We start from the raw sequence: 18,984 nt of genomic DNA on the forward strand, positions 1-18,984 counted from the left end.
GCTAGATTTAATATATAGCTTTAGGTGATTAAATTGACCGGAGGGTGTACTTCCTTATCTTATTTTGGTTTGTTTACCTACAAATGGCCGCTTGTTTATCCTCTCAGGTACTTGTTGATGAGTATCAGATATGCAGTGTTTCATTATTAGTCCCAAACATGTCAGAGTAAGTATTAACTTATTATGTTCTTTCAGTTTGCCTCATGCTCGGGTTCAAATTTATTTTCTCAATTTATTAACTCCTTGCCGTTTTATTTGCAGTGACTTCTTGATGATCTCCTATGAGATTTGTGAATTGTGAAGCGGGCAATGTCATAATTCTGTTGGCCCTAGCGTTTTTTTCTTAGATCAAATATGATATAGACTATACTAATCTATCAGAAGCCTTTTGCTACACTGGTACCTGTGTATTTCTGTGAAACTTGATGCAAATTCCTTTCAGGTAAGATCTGGAACTTTTTGGAACTAACCTTTTTACTTAATTTAGCTGCTTTCTAATATGAAGCAGTCATACTTATTTCTATATAATGCTACATTCTTTCAGAAAGAAGCTCAAGCAGATGCAGACACTCTGTTGTAATGCCTCCTTCAAGAGAATTGATTGCAGTAGCTATTGCTCTCAATCTGTTAACATATCCGTTGGTCACGTGTTCGAATCACCAAGGCTGAGCTCTATGCCACCAGGCCCACCCACATGTCTCCAGTTCGTACGGGAAAAAGTACATATGTTTCTCGGTGTTATGGGTGTAGCCTACTTGTAACACAAGCTAGTATGCTTTTATCTTGTGTCTGTGAGTCCAGAAATGGCGGCCTCATGGTTTTTATGTCCATCTTGGACTTTATGAGATGGCTTCTAGAAGAAGCTTGAAGGGGTGTGTATCCAAAAAGTCAACAAGGTGGATGGAAGAAGCCAGAAGCACACGCACAAAACAGAAGAAAGAGAGAGGCAGAGGGTTTCAGAGAAGCTGCTGCAGTTCGGATTTCTCAGCACAAAACTGTTGTTTGCTGCCTTGCCAGAGTTTTGACCGTTGCATCGTCTTAAAATTTGTTCAGCTTGTCTCAGAACTCTTTCGTTTGGTGATGTTTTTCAATTTTGCACTTCTATTATGTTTTAGTCTTATGTTTTGTATTTGTTAGTTGGTTGTAAAATCTTTGTAGACTAATTTGGGTTTCTTTTGCCCTCAATTTTATCATAATAAGAGAAGAAGAAAGGGTGGACTCCTCACAAGTCCACGTATACATCGCGTGTCCTTATGATTTAATTATTCCATATTGCTGCTTACTCTTGTTGTCCGTTTTAGTTGATTTTGCTTGGTAAATCATTTGATTCATTTTTTGAGGTGAATTGGGGTTTTTTTGGTTGATTGTCTTAGCTTAAAGTTGATCCTTGTGGGTGTTGTGGCTATCTGGCTCTCTGTATTTAGTTTTTTTAGTCATCTCTATGTAGCACACTACCAATAACTCGATTTTCTTTCATTCTACTGGGGCACCCCTTTTTCGTATCAACGGCATGACATTAATTTTAAGCAATCATAGCTGCTAGTCTGTTACACTTACTACAAAATTTCATCTAATGCTGTTGTTTGTTATCCCTCCATCTCATTATCTCAACATTTAGGAGGTCACATGATTGCTCAGCTACTTGTGATTATCATCTTCTGCCTTGCTGATTATCTTCTAGCGCCTTTAGGCATTGTACTCTATTGATTCCTCTATATTTGCATGTTTGTGTGACAAAAAATTTGTTGATGTGATTATGTGTTTGATCCCTAATGTATACCACCGGACTAGTGATATTTAGTTAATGTTTTCATGCACCCCTAATTTATAAAAGTTTTTACTCTCTTTATCTTTATGTAGGCAAAAATAAATGAGAAATTCTCGTAATGATAGCATGATAAAAGTGTTCCATTCACCGTGGGTTTAGGGTTTTGGCTCGGAAATTGTGTTATGGTTTGCTTTAGGTAGGAGGAGTGGTGGGTGACTGGTTCGGTTCAGGTTGGGGTGGTTGGGGAGTGGCTCAAGTGGATGGACTCAGTGGTAGTGGCTGGCTTGGTGGCTCAGCCTTTTCATTTATTTATTCTTTAAAAAAAATAAAAATCAACCATGTCAATAATCAAAGCTTTAATCCCATAAGTAAGGTTGGTTATATGAATAAAAAAGGATTATTTTGTATGAATTAACCATTTAAAAAATTGAGGTCATTTTATGAGAATAAATTCATTAAGTTACCATTTTAGTGTTGCATTTCTATGAGGCTATCATTGAGAATTACCAAAATAAATTGAACTAAATTAAACAATGGTTCCCTCTAAAATAAAAAAAATTAAACAATGGTAATTGAATTGGTAGCTAGCCTTCAGTAATCGTATGTAGTAAGTACAGCTCAGAAACTGGTCGGAACTCGGAACTTCAGATATTTTCCGACAACTCTTCCACCGTTACTCCACTCGTCTCTCACTTCGCCGTTCGTTGGTTCAAGGTATGTCGCCGGAAAACAGATTTTTTTTTTTTTTTTTTTTTTTTCTTATATAGGTCCTAAATTCCTAATTACCAGAATTTAATTACGGAGTATATTTAGGATTGAAAGGTATCGCACTTTTAATTTGTAAATTGTAATCATAGTAAGTTGATTGAATTAGGAAATTTGATCCAATTTGTACATCTAGGGTTTGGTATCACACTTAGTTAAAACTAATTTTAACTTTTAAGGACACAAAAACTTCCTTTTTGCAAATTAATGCTATTGAAATCTAGCAATGGTTGAACCTTAAACTGGAGCTGAGCTAGTAATTTAGAGTAGTTGGTTTGAATTTGTAAAAGTACAGATAAAAAGTTGCGGTTTTGCCAATGAACAGTGGAAAAAAAACATGTACTCCTCCGTTACATTTTACTCGCAACAAAGGGGTATTATTTGTGAGACACAAAATATTCCTTTGTTGCGAGTAATATGTAACAGAGGGAGTATATAAACTTGAAATTTCCCTTCAAACCTATCTTCTTGTACAAAAAATGTACTAACCGTTGTATCATTGTATTGTAAACTGGGTTTAGGATTTGGAATCATAATAAAACAAACCAACTTTTTAGAAATTTGGAATTGATGAAAGCTTAGATAACCCAACAATACATGTGATTTGCAAACTTCAAAACATTATGTATATTCGGTTCTTTTGAGGAGATAATACCTCATAGCTTCAATTTTTTTACATAATATTTTTATCTACCAAGGTTGTCCAATTATTTTTTTTTTAACATTAGGAGATCCTTTTTAAGAATTACTGCTATCTCAATGTACACTTAAATTATGATAATTTTTTACTAAAAATATGATTAAAGTTATAAACTTTCAAATGATGCTTGTATTGCATTAAAAGAAACTTTCAAATGATGCTATCTCAATGTACACTTAAATTATGATAATTGTTAAACCTATCTTCTTGTACTAATCTGACCGTTGTATACTTTAATACTTGTTGAAAAGAAAAAAAAAAAACCCAACTTTATGGAGATTTGAACTTGATGAAAGCCAACCCAGGCCAACAATACATGTGATTTGCAAAATTTAAAAGATCTTGTTTTCACAAGTTGGAGTAACTACTGCAATTTAACCTTTCAGTTGGTCTTGTGCTCAAGTTTAAAATGTTTTGTGCTCAATCTTTTACGAGTAACTTCTTGCATGCCTTGTATTTGTAGTTACTTCTTGACGAGATCCTATGATACAGGCAGAGTTGTCGACATCAGATTTTTAAGCAAGATTAGCCAAGGGAAAATGTAGTTGGTGAGGTTTGAATTTGTGACCTCAAAGTCACAACAAAGTTCCCATCAATTCCACTAAGCTTGTTTGGTTAAAGTAAGTCACTTCCTATTCTTTGTTCAATATAAATTTCTCACCTTTGATATTTTTCCTTTTGTTTCAATGTGCTCCGTAATTGTTTCTTTCATTATGCTAAGCCTGTTGCCGATTAGGAACAATTAGACATCATATGGTGTAAACTTTAGCACTCCATAGACTATGGGTAGCCTTATGATTGATATATCTGTGATTAATACTACGTAGTATAAACTTTTAATTCAGAGATAGTCTCAAATTAATTGTTCCATTCTTATTTAGTGGAAATAAGAAAATCAAAAGTCTACCAGCCAAATAGAATTGGAATTTTATACTTGATACTGTATTGTTTATGATTCTCTTTTTTATTTTTCCTTTCTTTTTTTGACGGGGTTGTTTATGATTACATACAATGTCTATGCAAAACCATCATTTACAAGTTTGGCTTCTTTGTTCAATCTAATTAATAAATTATGTGGCTAAATCGTAGTAAATCTTTGCACTTGGCTCAATCTCCTAAATGGACAAAAGATCCAGATTGGATGTCTTCCTCTTATCATTGTGGATTTGTGGACTTTGAGCACAAGTCAGGGCCACCAAGCATTAAGCAATTTACTTTACTATATTAAAATCGAAAGATATTGGTTGTTACTGGACATGATTATGCTTTCTTTATCTCATAATACATTGTTTATCTTTTTGTTTTTTTAATTTTAAAGGAGCATGGTTTAACTTTTTTTCCACAGTTTACTACTTTCTCCATTTCCCACTTCTTAATTGCATTATATATAGGACTTTTTAAATTATTTTTTTCGTATTAACTTTGACCATGACTAATATGTGTAACAATAAAAATTGTTATCTAATTAATTGTTTTTGAGTTAATCTATATGTAGTATATTATTGAAGTGTACTTTTATGATTTTTATGACCCGGTAATATAATTAACGATATTTAAAGCTAATCAAGTTCTTAAGAAAACGTACGAAGTATTGTGAAATGTACAAAGTAACTTGACTATTTTTATTATTATTATTATTATTATTATTATTATTATTATTATTATTATTATTATTATTATTATTATTATTATTATTATTATTATTATTATTATTATTATTATTATTATTATTATTATTATTATTATTTAAGGTTCTAAGTCTTCTAACCATTTTACCTACTAATTCTAGATAACACCTATTTGAAAGATACTACAGTACATTATTTAAAAAGTTACCTAAAAATATATACTATCATACAATGTAAAATGATCAGTGAAAATTGGTGATATGCACATATGCAAACTAATCCGAACAGTCAAATGTACAATGTAAAATATGATTCAATAATTTCATGACTTTACTTTTTGTTGTTCATTTCTATTCTATTTCATGGAAACCAACTGGAAGGTATTGAAATTTATTTAAAAGTGACTTTAAAAGTGAGCCCCAGTAAAAAGCAGAGCTCATTATAATTAGAATTAGGTAGTAATGAAGTGCTAATTCGACCATAATTCTAATTCTTCCCATCTTCTGATTCTCATCTCATTGAAATTCAATTCCAATGGCCGAACTCGGAATCACCCTTGCTGAAAGGCTCATTGAAGTAACTGGGTCTGCGATCATAAAAGAGATATGTGACATGTGGGGTTACAAATCTCAACTCCAAGACCTCATCAAAACTGTGTCCACCATCAAGAATGTGCTCCTTGATGCTGACTCCAAGCGGGAACTCTCCTACGAAACACGAGGCTATATTGAGGACCTCAAGGCTGCTGTTTATGATGCTGATGATCTGTTCGATGAGTTCTTCACCCTTGCTGAGCTCAAGCTGCTTGATGGTAACACGGATGATAAATTCCTTAAAAAGGTACGTCACTTTTTTTCTGGTAAGAAAAAGGAGGTGAGTCAAGCTCATAGAATGTCTCGTCAGGTTAAGGACATTAAGGAGCAGTTGGATAGTATTGTTAGTAACCATCACAAATTTGGGCTTAGTGTTGACTATAAACCTATTTGTAGAAGGAGAGAGGAAACTTGTTCCTACGTGAATGCACAAGATATTATTGGGAGGGAGGATGATAAACAGATTGTCATGGATATGTTGTTTAGTCCCAATGATGTTTATGAAAGTATCCGCTTTGTGACTATTGTGGGAGTTGGAGGATTAGGTAAAACTGCTCTTGCCCAACTTGTGTGTAATGATGAAAGGGTTCAAGCAGAGTTTCCAGATTCCAAGTTAAGGCTGTGGGTTTGTGTATCTGATCAAGATGGAGAACCATTTGATGTCAAAGTCATTCTTTGTAAGATTCTAGAATTAGTTTCTGGTTTCAGGCCTGATAATACCTCCTCAATGGAATTGGTGCAAAAGCAATTTCAAGAGCAATTCAGAGGAAAAAAATACTTGCTTGTTCTTGATGATGTATGGAATGAAGATTGTGAGAAATGGCGTAGCTTGTGCAGGTTCTTAATGGTGGGTCAAGAGGGTAGTCGGATTGTGGTGACTACACGTTCGGAGATCACTGCGAAAATTATCGGGAAAAAACGTGTGCACAAATTGCAAGGTTTGTCTAAAGAGAATTCTTGGCTCTTGTTCGAGTCTGTAGCATTTGACAAATGGGAATACGAGCATGAAAATCATCTTGAATTAGTTGAGATTGGGAAAAATATTGTTGAAAAATGCTATAACATCCCGCTTGCTATAAAGACGGTAGGAAGCCTTCTATTTGGCCAACATGTCAATAAGTGGAAGACGTTTGAGCAGAATGGATTTGTTGGAATTGGAAAAGGTGATAATGAAATTATGTCTATACTAAAGCTTAGCTACTACAACCTTAAACCCTCTTTGAAGAATTGTTTTAGCTATTGTGCACTATTTCCCAAAGATTTTATGCTCAGTAGGAAGGAGTTGATTAGCCTTTGGATGGCACAAGGATATATTGTGTCTCTAGACAGAGATCAAAGCATAGAAGATGCGGCAGAAGAGCATTTTCTAATTTTGGTACGGAGATGTTTCTTTCAAGATGTAAAGAAGGATAGATATGGTGAAATTGGGTCCGTGAAAATCCATGACTTGATGCATGATGTTGCTCTAGAAGTAGGGAGGGAGGAATTAGGTGTAGTAAGCTCTAATACAGCCAAATTGGGAGATAAAGTTCGTCATGTGTATTTTGTTCATGGTACTTTTTCACAAAGTTACTCATTTGATAGTAAGATACGTTCGTTTATTTCAATGCAGCCTAGATTAGGTGATCTATTGTATGCACATATTGGAAGTTGGATGTGTCTAAGGGTGTTGTGCTTGAACTCAATAGGTATAAAAAGTTTGTCTGATTTAATTGGTAAGCTGTTGCATTTAAGGTATCTTGACCTGTCTTGGAGTATACATTTAGAGGCACTGTCTTATTCTATTACTGGGCTACATAATCTGCAGACATTATATTTAAATGGTTGCAAAAATTTGATGGAATTGCCAAAAGATTTTAGCAAAATGGTAAAACTTAGGCACTTAGATTTAAGCTTTTGTACAAAGTTAACTGGTATGCCTTGCATGGATAAATTAACTAATCTTAGGCACTTGAATTTAAGTCATTGTCATGAGTTGAGTCTTATGCCTTCGGGCATGGATAAATTGACATGTCTTAGGCACCTTGATTTAAGTGGTTGTCGTAGTTTAACTAGTATGCCTACAAGCATCGGGAAGTTGACAAGTCTTAGGCACTTTGATTTAAGTAATTGTCATAGTTTAAGTAGTATGTCTACAAGCATTGGTCAGTTGACAAGTCTTAGGCACTTTGATTTAAGTAATTGTCGTAGTTTATGTAGTATGTTTACAAGCATTGGGCAGTTGAAAAGTCTTAGGCACTTTGATTTAAGTAATTGTCATAGTTTAAGTAGTATGCCTACAAGCATGGGTCAACTGACAAGTCTTAGGCACTTTGATTTAAGTTATTGTCATAGCTTAGCTAGTATGCCATCAGGCATGGGTAAGTTGACTAATCTTAGGGTGCTACCATTCTTTGTGGTGGGTATGGAAAAGAGAATTTCTGGAAAGGAACAATGTATGGGAGAACTCGGAGACCTTAAACCCCTGACCAACTTAGAAGGTCGAATATGGATCAAAATCGGCAAATTTAACAAGAATGATGGAGGAGGAGAGTATTTGAAGGGTCTGAAATATCTCACTGAGGTTGAAATCGAATTTTCTGTGGATGAGGATGGAAATAATGAATGTTTTGAGTGGGAAGGTGTGATGGAAAAGCTAGAGCCACCTTCAAATGTTAAGAAATTCACCTTATTGGTCTACAAGGGTACGACGATTCCAAGGTGGGGTAGAGCATCGGATAACTGGGCACTCTCCCTCCCACATCTTGTCGAGATCCAACTTAATATATGTTACAGCTTGGAGCAGATACCCTTATTGAGTAAACTGCGTAATCTGAAGTCACTGTCACTTTATTGTCTGTTCAAGCTGGAATTTATGGAGAATACAAGCAGTTACAAAGGCAATGACGAAGAAGATTTGACGGCATTTTTCCCCTCCCTTGAATCACTCAGCATTTGGCATCTCGATAGTTTGAAAGGATGGTGGAGGGAAGAGGAGTTGATTGAGAATGATGATAATGGCCGTATCTTGAGGAGTAGCTTCACATTTCCTCGTCTCTCCAAATTGGTTATCCGTGAGTGCCCTAAGTTAACTTCCTTTCCTTCCTGTCAAAACCTCGAAGATTTGGACCTGGATGAGGTTGACTGTTTTGGAAATTCACAAGGTGACGTCACACTAAGGGAGGTGAAGATAGATGACGTGGGTCTTCTCAACTTAATACATTATCCAGTCAATAAACTCCACATACATCAGAATAAGAAGGTGGAGAGTTTATCAGAGTATGGGGATGTATTCCTGAAATACAAATACACTTGTTCCCTACGATGCCTTGAAATTTCTTTTTGCTCAAATTTAAGGACACTTGGAAAAGCGGGGTTGGAGCATCTCACTGCCTTGGAGGAATTACACTTGGATTGCAATGATCAACTAAGCTTCTCTGAAGATGATGACGGCATGCCTTGGAAATCCCTCCAACACTGTCTTCGTTCCCTGTCTATTTCTTATTGCAGTGCCATTAAATCACTTCCTGAATCAATGCGGAACCTTACCTCACTTCAGAACCTTATTATATTCGAATGTCCAGAACTAGAAGAAAGATGCAACGAACCAAATGGGGAGGACTGGCCCAAGATTCAACACATCCCCAATATATCATTCCAGTAAGCAATTACACATTTACACTGAGGTGTTCGCCATTTGCTCTGCATTCTATCTTTTTACCTTTTAATTTCTTCCCAATTCTGATACAGATACCCCAGATTTGATTTAATATTCCCCCCAAAAAAGTTGTAAATAACATAACGGAAAGGACTGGCCCAAGATACAACACATCCCCGACATTAAAATCAGATAAGTAGGCGCACTCCAATCCATTCAGTCTGCGTTTAAATTGTTTTTCATTTTTTTTTTCCCTCTCAATTACTAATTTATCTGGTGTGATTATGTGTTTGCTTTCTTATATAGACTGGACTGGAGAAATCCGGGTAATGCTTGTGTGCACACCTGATTGATGACTAGATTGCAGCTCCTGGGTCATTGTTGCTGGTTCGATTGTGAAATAAATGTACACATCTCAAAGAGAAAGTGTCTTGTTTATTGGGATTTAATTTGGTTGTGCTCTGATGAACAAGTTTGGAGTAATTTGCTTTCCTGTCTAGCTTATTAAGTAAGAGAGCTAAAACGGGGGTTGCAGTGATTCTTGATTAGTCCAGTCGCATACGTGTTAGAGTATGTACCTAATGCAATTTGTTTTATCAGTCTGAAGTTTATAATGCTTGGTGATCATTGTATTAACCCCTTTCCATTGAGTCTGCAGTGAATTCTTGATGAGTTCCTATGTGTCACGGTCCGAGAGTTTTGACACCGGATCGTGCGGCGCGCGCTTGTCTATTAGCGACAAGGACGCAAGCCTAAAGTGAGGGAGGTTCGTAAGCACACAGCAACACGGACCAAGGTATCTTAAGAAAGCACTCGTCAACAACGGGTGCTAGGTCGGGGCTTGTGACGGCCGATACTTCGAAGCGGGCACAAGCAGAACCGACTAGATGAGGGCGTCTTTTGAGGGTCTCTTGGTTTGGAGGGTATGCTTTAAAACAAGGTAAGCACAATATCTATAAAGGCTTAAACAACACACAAGTCTTAAAGCAATAGCAAAGGGGTAGAGAGCGTAGATTGAATAACCATGCGCTCCCTAAAGAGCTTTATATTGCATTAGTAGAGAATTACAAGTGAACATTGAAATGACAGTAACACAATAATTCTCCCTGGAGCCTAGAAAATAAAAAGAAGGACTAAAGAGACATTACAAAGGGGAAATTACAAGGAAAATAAAGAAGAATACATAATAAAGAGGTTGGATTCTAACATCCTCCCCCACTTAAGCCGTCGACGACCTCGTCGACTCACAAACAAACTTACACACAAAAGAAAAAGAAATAGCAACTTCATCCTTCGATTGTTGGGGAGGTTCTCGTCCTGGTTCTGATGTTGGCGCGGGAGCTTTTGTTGCGGCTATCGTCTTCTGCATCTGGATGATATGGTTTGAGGCGACTAACGTGGAAGACTGGGTGTATCCTCATCCACGTTGGCGGTTCAACTTTGTACGCACTCTTCCCAATCCGTTTGGTGATGCGGATGGGGCCTTCATATTTTCTGAGCAGTCGACGATCTCTTCCTCGAAGAAACTTGAGTTGCTCTGGCAGGACTTTCACCATCACCATGTCCCCCACACTAAATTCCAACGACCTTCTGTTCTGGTCTGCCCACTTCTTCATTCTCTTCGATGCTCGCTCTAGGTAAGCACGAGCAACTTCCATGTTTTGCTGCCATTCTCGCTTGAACTCTCGTGCTTCACAAGGGCTTCTCCCCTCTTCGGAGGTTGCTATTGTGTGAGGCAGGAGGGGTTGCTGGCCCATCACCAGTTCAAAAGGGCTTCTGTTGGATGTTGTGCTCTTCTGGGCGTTAAAACACAGTTGAGCAACATCGAGGAGTTTCACCCAATCCTTCTGATTGGCGCTGACAAAATGTCTCAAGTATTCCTCTAAGAGACCGTTGAATCTCTCAGTTTGCCCATCAGATTGAGGGTGGTGGCTCGAAGACATATTCAAGTCGGACCCCATTAACTTAAACAATTCCGTCCAAAATATGCTCGTGAATCTCGTGTCTCGGTCGCTGACGATGCTTTGCGGCAACCCCCAATACTTCACAATGTGTTTGAAGAATAATGACGCCGTCTCCTCAGCACCGCAGGCCTTCTGCAAGGGAACAAAGGTGGCATATTTTTAAAATCTGTCGATCACCACCATCACAACTGAATACTGCTCTACTTTGGGGAGACCACTGATAAAGTCCATCGAGATGCTTTCCCACGGACGTGACGGAACAGGGAGGGGATCTAGGAGGCCTCCAGGTTTCTGACGATCTACCTTGTCATGTTGACAAACCAAGCAAGTTCGGGTGTAGTGCATAACGTCTTCCTTCATCCCGGGCCAATAATACCCCATGGAGAGTAAGCTTAACGTCCTTTGCCAACCTGGATGTCCCGCCCACAGAGTATCGTGGCATTCTTTCAACAACATCTTCCTTAATCCTCCTGCTTTAGGGATGAAAAGTTTTGTACCTTTGGTGAAGATGAGACCATCTTCCATCCAAAAACGTCTGGTCTTCCCTTCTTCAATCATCTTCGTTAAGGTAGTTGTCATCGGGTCATCTGGTAGATAAGCTCGAACTTGATCCCTAACTGTCGTGGCAATGCTGCTTGAAGTCATGGGGGCAAGCTTGTATGTTGCGGCAAGATCCGCACGCCTACTCAGGGCGTCGGCGACTCTGTTGCTTGCTCCCGGCCTGTAAGTGAACTCCACATTAAAATCGGCAAGGGCCTCCTGCCAACGAGCCTCCTTTCCCGTTAATTTTGGTTGGGTGAGGAAGTAGCTAGCCGCCGTGTTATCGGTGCGGACAATGAATTTCGAGCCCAACAAGTAGTGTCTCCACCCCTTCAAGCAGTGAACAATCGCTAAGAGCTCTTTTTCTTGTGCTGCATATCTCTTTTCTGCATCACTCAACTTCCGGCTCTCGTAAGCGATTGGGTGTCCTTCTTGGAGTAAGACCCCGCCCAAAGCATAATCAGATGCATCTGTCTCAACCTCAAACGGCTTGTTGATGTTGGGGAGCGCTAGGACCGGCTCCTTCATTACTACTTCTTTGAGCTTGAGGAAAGCCCCCTGTTGTTTCTCTGACCAATCCCACTTGTTGTCTTTCTTTAGCAACTCCGTCAAAGGGCTCGCTATCTCAGAGTATCCTTGAATGAAGCGTCGGTAGTAATTAGCTAACCCCAAGAACGACCTTAGCTCCGAGACGTTCCTTGGTGCTTGCCAATCACTAATGGCTTGGATTTTCTTCGGATCCATCCTTATGTGGCCACCTCCTACGAAATGACCCAGAAAGCTTACTTCCTTTTTCGCAAAGGCACATTTCTCTCGCTTCACGAACAGGTGATGTTGTCTCAATTTCTTAAACACTTTCTTCAAGTGTTCTAAGTGATCTTCAAGGGTGTTGCTGAAGATTACGATGTCGTCCAAGTAGACCACCACAAACTTGTCCAGATATTCGTGGAAAACTTGATTCATCAACGTACAGAATGTTGCAGGAGCATTTGTTAACCCGAATGGCATGACCAACCACTCGAACGCCCCGTACCTGGTGACACAGGCCGTCTTTGGTTCATCTCCTTGTGCAATTCGAACCTGATGGTATCCAGACCTTAGGTCGAGCTTGGTGAAGTACACTACATCTCCTAGCTGGTCGAACAAATCAGCCACCAAAGGAATTGGATAGTGGTTCCTCACCGTAAGCTTGTTTAAGGCTCTGTAGTCGATGCACAATCTCAAACTCCCATCCTGCTTCTTCTGGAAAAGGACCGGCGCACCATAGGGAGCTCTAGAAGGACGGATAAATCCGGCTTCCAACAGCCCATCTAATTGTTTTCGTAACTCTGCGAGCTCTGGAGGGGCCATCCGATAGGGACTTCTCGCGGGTGGTCTGGCACCGGGCACCAGCTCAATGCTGTGATCTATGGCCCTTCGAGGGGGAAGAGATTTCGGGAGCTCCTTGGGGAGGATGTCAGAATATTCCCCCAGTAACTCACTAATGACCTCGGGAATGTCCCCCTCCTCCTCTTCCTCCTTCATTGAGAGAGTAGCAAGGAACGTAGGCTCATTCCTCCTAATCCCCTTCTTGAGTTGCATTGCCGAGAGGAGGGGGCCTTTCAATTCTTTCCCTTCTTCTGCTTGGGTGTGTGTCCGCAAGAGGCATGGTTGGCGGCTGGTCACAAGTAAGGACCCTAGGTGGGGCATCGGGACAGCCTTACTGGAGTGTAGGAAGTCCATCCCGAGAACCAGCTCAAAATCATCCATTGTGGCCACTGTGAAATCCAGAGTCCCATTCCACTCCCCAATCTTCGTGTGTACGTTCTTTGCCACCCCACAAGTTGGCTGAGCTTCAGAGTTAACGGTCTTCATTCGACCTCCACTATGCACGGCCTTCAGGCCTAATAATCTGCTTGCCTCTCGCTTGGTGACAAAGTTGTGGGTAGCTCCCGTATCAACCATTGCCCGGGCTTTCTTCCCATTTATCACGACCTCAACGTACATCAAGCTGGTGGCTCGGCTCTTGTTCCCGTATGTCTCTTTTTCCATTGCACACATATAATACACTGCCCCTAACTTAGAGGGTTCTTCTTCGCTGACAACGTCCTCCTCTTTGTCATCTCCCTTAGTGGGTTCTGAGGACATCGTGGACAACTTCTTCTGGAGGTTGTCTATTTCCGCCTTGTGCTGGCACTCGAACCATTTATGCGGTCCGCGACAGAGTATGCAAGTGAGGGGTTTGTTCCATGATGATGATGAGCCGGCGGGCCCACCTCTGTTTGTGGATGTCGCGACTCCGCCCTTCCATGAGTCCTCTCCCCCACTCCTATATCTGTTCCCAACACTGTTCGAGCTGGTTTGAGAGTTACCACTAGTGCTCTTCGGAGTACTTGAAGTTGACCCCATGTTCCTCTTCTTTTGGTTAGGCACCCTCTCTGATGAATAATCCATCAACCTTTCAGCTGCAGCTATAGCACTTGACAAGGTATCAATTTTCTGGCGCCATATCTCTCTTTGGGCCCAATCTTTTAGACCTCGCACAAAGTTGAATAGACGGTCTTTTTCCGACATGTCATGGATCTCCAACATGCAAGCCGAATATTCTTTTACATATTCACGAATGGAGGTTTTGTGTTGCAGAGTCGCAAGCTTGGTGCGAGCAATGAACTCAGTGTTTTCCGGGTAGAATTGAGCCATCAATTCTTTCTTTAGATCTTCCCACGTGTCTACCGACGTCCTCTTAGCTTGGATGTCGGCGTACTTCGTGCGCCACCAGAGTTTGGCGTCGTCCACTAAATACATCGTGGCAGTATCTACTTTTAGTCCATCCTCCAACTGACAGATACGGAAGTACTGCTCCATGTCAAAGATGAAGTTATCCACTTCCTTCGAATCTCTCGTGCCATTGAAGGTTCGAGGTTTGGGAGGTTTTATTCTAGCACCTCCGGTTCCCCCGAGCCCTCTTTGAGCATGCATCAAGGTTGCACATTTATCTTGTGCCTCGTCAGCTACGCCTTGCACAAAGTTAAGCTGCTCCGTCAACCCATCGATTGCCGAAGTAAGCCTCTCTATTTGCTCGGCTTGTTTTATCACAATATCTTCGAGCTTAGGCAACCTTTCTCCCAATACAGCCCACTCTTCCGACTTGCCTTCAAGCCATGCAAGTCGTTCTTCCCATGAGTATTCTAGCGTCTCGTCGAGCGACATTTTCGATTAACTTGGCTCTGATACCAGCTGTCACGGTCCGAGAGTTTTGACACCGGATCGTGCGGCGCGCGCTTGTCTATTAGCGACAAGGACGCAAGCCTAAAGTGAGGGAGGTTCGTAAGCACACAGCAACACGGACCAAGGTATCTTAAGAAAGCACTCGTCAACAACGGGTGCTAGGCCGGGGCTTGTGACGGCCGATACTTCGAAGCGGGCACAAGCAGAACCGACTAGATGAGGGCGTCTTTTGAGGGTCTCTTGGTTTGGAGGGTATGCTTTAAAACAAGGTAAGCACAATATCTATAAAGGCTTAAACAACACACAAGTCTTAAAGCAATAGCAAAGGGGTAGAGAGCGTAGATTGAATAACCATGCGCTCCCTAAAGAGCTTTATATTGCATTAGTAGAGAATTACAAGTGAACATTGAAATGACAGTAACACAATAATTCTCCCTGGAGCCTAGAAAATAAAAAGAAGGACTAAAGAGACATTACAAAGGGGAAATTACAAGGAAAATAAAGAAGAATACATAATAAAGAGGTTGGATTCTAACACTATGACAAGGGTGGAGCTGTCAGCCTGTCACTTGTCAATGTCGTTTTGAGCAAGACTAGCTTTTTGTTCTTATGAACAAATATGGCTTAGAATATCCTGATTCCTATAAAATGATTTTTGCTCCACCAGTACCTAGTGTATTTATACAAAACATAATGCAAAGTCCTTCAAGGTAAAGATCAATCACGACCTTATTATTTACAGCGTCTATTTTACTTGATTTAGCAGCTTTCTTGTTATCAAGTAGTCTTACTTATTTCTGTATATGCTACAGCTGCTTTCAGTAAGAAGTTCAAGCAGACTCTCTGTTGTAACGCCTCCTTCAAGAGCATTGATTACAATAGCTATGTCCCTCAATCTGATGTTAACACATCCGTTGATCAAGTATTCAGATCAGTAGGCTGAGCTCTATGCCTCCTACAGGCAAGCCCACATTTCTCCATTCGTACAGAACAAGTAATGTTACATATATTTCTCAGCTCGCAGGCTGCAGCTATGTTAGATCGGTTCTTTTTTATTTGTTCTTTTTTATTGGTCCATTTTTTTACTAGCAGTTGTTAGATTTTGCTCATAAGCTCAGTTTTTCGAGATCCTAGGCATTGGGAAGGCCCTTCCTAGAAGGTAAGTCCCTCCCTAGGGTCTTTGTATTGAACTCGATCGATATTCTTTGTTTAATACAAATTTCTTACCTTTTAATTTAAAAAAGAATCATCAATCTTACCTCCTCTACGAAGAACGTACGTATAAATAAGATTCTCCTTTTTTGCCTCTCTTTATCTCAATGTACTACCTATATGGTTTCCTTAAATATGCAAAGCTTGTTACAGGTAGGAACAATTGGACTGATGATGTAAATGTAAATCAACTTTTGGTTGTCTAATGGTTGATATATCTTGGATTGAAAGTAAATACTCTGAATTCCGATAGTCTCAAACTAATTTCCTTATGCTAATTACTACAGTAGAACATTAAAATTCCACGCTCTTTGCCTCTTTGGCAAGTCTTTTTTCTCTATATGATTTTTTTTTTCTTTTTTTTTTTTATTGAACGGTTCTTTATATGATTAGTCATCCAGCATGTCTTTAACAATCGCATCCAAAGCTACAATATCTAATAAAGGATCATTGTTGTCACACAATCAATGTCAAGTTTCATACGATAAGTATTATATAACAATATATAATTGTGAATTATAATCATTGTCAAGAAGTTATAAAAGCCTAAAACATGGTTAAAAATAAACAGAGTTATTTGAAGATTTGTGAAACATATATTCAGTAATAACTTTGAACTTTTTCTTTTATACATCAATAATAACACCACCCTTAAAGGCTTAACACAAGAAGGCGTAATAATAAAACTTAATTTTCATCAAGATCAAATAACAAGGCATAAACTTAAATCGGCACAATGGACAAGTATTCTTCCCCTCAAGAATCCAAGAAACCATACACTCCCCATGAAAAACATGAGAGCAAGGAAGAAATGCGCCTTCTTGTTCACAAATCACAACCATCATCCGACTTATCAAACTCCTCCAAGCAAATCGAACAACGACCCCTCGATTCTTCACTTGATGAAAACCCTTCTTTATTCATAGGCCTTAGGAACTCCCTTTTCCGTAGGAAACTCTTCACTTCCATCCTAAGCTCTTCATCGATATCATCATAATCCTCATTCATATCTTCCTCGAAATCATTATTATTATTATTATTAGCAACATCCTCGATATCCATATCCATAGTCTCAGCCACCTTGACTATCTTGACTATCAATGCAAGAGAAGTACGCGTTTTAGTTTCAACATCTTCTAGAAGTTTCTGACAACTTTGTTCAATTGCTTCATAGACACATTCATCAGAATATTCATCCTCGTAAAGTTCTCCAAGCCACTCCTTAACTTCCAATTCTGTAAGCTCATCTTCGAAATCAGTAGTTCTATCTAACATATGCGTAACAATTTTTTCTCCGTTAGGGATGCGGCTATCATTGTAACATATATGGATTGTAAAGACGTCGTCAAGTTGGCGATTAAGGCTATCATCAACTGCCCAAGATAAGACATCATATCCGGAAATTGACCTTGAATACAATAAGGAGGAATTCATGGTTTGGGTGTTCATGGAAATATTAAAGTAATAACTATTTGTGGTATTTTCACTTTATTTTCAAGAATAAAGAAAATTACAAGTGCAATTTGTATATCTAACCTATAAAATGCTCAAAACAAACCCTTAAAAAAGAACTTTTCTTTAAACGCAAGGAATTTCCTAAATTATGCCTATTATATCTTTCCAAATATTAATGGGAATTCTATATAGATTTTGTATATCTCTCTGATTTTGAATATCTCCTTATTCAATATTCATATCTGTAAAAACAAAAAATATATTTCCAAAATGAGCTGTAAAAAAAAAAAAAAAAAGATAGTCAATAAGATGAATGTAATAAGATAGTGAAAATAGCGGAATGTCGTACCTTACGGCTAATGTGTAATTTTTTTAATATTTTTTTTCAAATAGTGCACCCAAATCAATCAAATTTAGAGTATATATTAGGGCTTGTTTGGCATTATTTTTTGTTTGGCATTGAAAACAAAAAACCAAAAATAAGAAACAAGAAAAAGATGTTTCTACTTTTTTGTTATCAGTTTTCAAAAATATCATAATTTTAATAAGTTTGTCTAATTTTTGTTTCATTATATGACATACATCATATAAGTTTGAAAAATAAAAAACCAAAAAACTAAAAACCACATCGATGTCAAACGAATCCTTAGTTATCTTTATTTATTTATTTATTTATTTTTATTTTTACAGCTATTTTAGAAATATACTATTTTTTATATTTCCAAATCAATCAAATAGGGACGACTATGCGCGGCTAATAAGATCATCTTTGCCCTATAATCATTCAGTTTGTTAAATTAATTTGTACGTAACTAATATACTTTTTTTAAGTAATACTCGGTAATAAGATAATAAAATATATTTTCTTTCAAAAAAATAAAATAAAAAATAGATAAGTATCCTTGGAAGATATCGGTATACTAGTCCAAAAATAAAAATTAGGCATATCCGCGTGCTTGCTTGGTGGGCAAGTCGATCAGCCACTTACATATTTTCTATATATACGATCATTATGTATTATGGATGTTTAAGTAATAATATCAAAAAGCCTTTTATTAATTAAAGTTTATATACTCTTTAACATCTAATTAAGCCTTTCAACCTCAACTTTGCCTAACATGGCAGTAATGGCGTTTATATCCCCAAATAATAGTCGAGGGGTAGAAATTTCATCTTCGATAATGGAGGAAAACAATAATGATGACCAAAAGCCAGTTGATGATGTCTTTACTGTCCACCTATCGTACTACGAAGACGGCCTTAACGACGTACCAACAAAGAATGTGAGTTTTGAGTTTGCGAGAGAGTCGCCTTGTTTTAATTGGGAACGGAAAGATGCCGTCATGAATTGCCTCAAGGATAATGATATTAATGTTGATGGTTCGGATTCTATTCTTAATGTTGTGGTACGAAGTTGTGACCTGCTGCTTGATCATGTTCGTAACTTTGGTCGTAAGTCACTTGTTATGTACGTCAAGGTCAAAGTGTACCATGTAAATGACGAGCAGGAGGATG

General features: G+C 38.5%; 1 protein-coding gene across 1 annotated transcript; it reads left to right on the forward strand.

Annotated features, from left to right (window-relative positions):
• Positions 1 to 5,395: 5,395 nt before the first annotated feature.
• LOC145558070 (disease resistance protein RGA2-like) lies at positions 5,396 to 9,097 on the forward strand. Its single transcript, XM_081619220.1, has 2 exons — positions 5,396 to 7,359; positions 7,789 to 9,097. Exons 1-2 carry the CDS (start codon positions 5,396 to 5,398, stop codon positions 9,095 to 9,097), a joined length of 3,273 nt encoding a protein of 1,090 aa, XP_081475346.1.
• Positions 9,098 to 18,984: the final 9,887 nt, after the last annotated feature.

This window comes from Chenopodium album, chromosome 9 (genome assembly GCF_948465745.1).
Source record: "Chenopodium album chromosome 9, dcCheAlbu1.1, whole genome shotgun sequence".
In the NCBI taxonomy this organism is placed as follows: Eukaryota; Viridiplantae; Streptophyta; class Magnoliopsida; order Caryophyllales; family Amaranthaceae; genus Chenopodium; species Chenopodium album.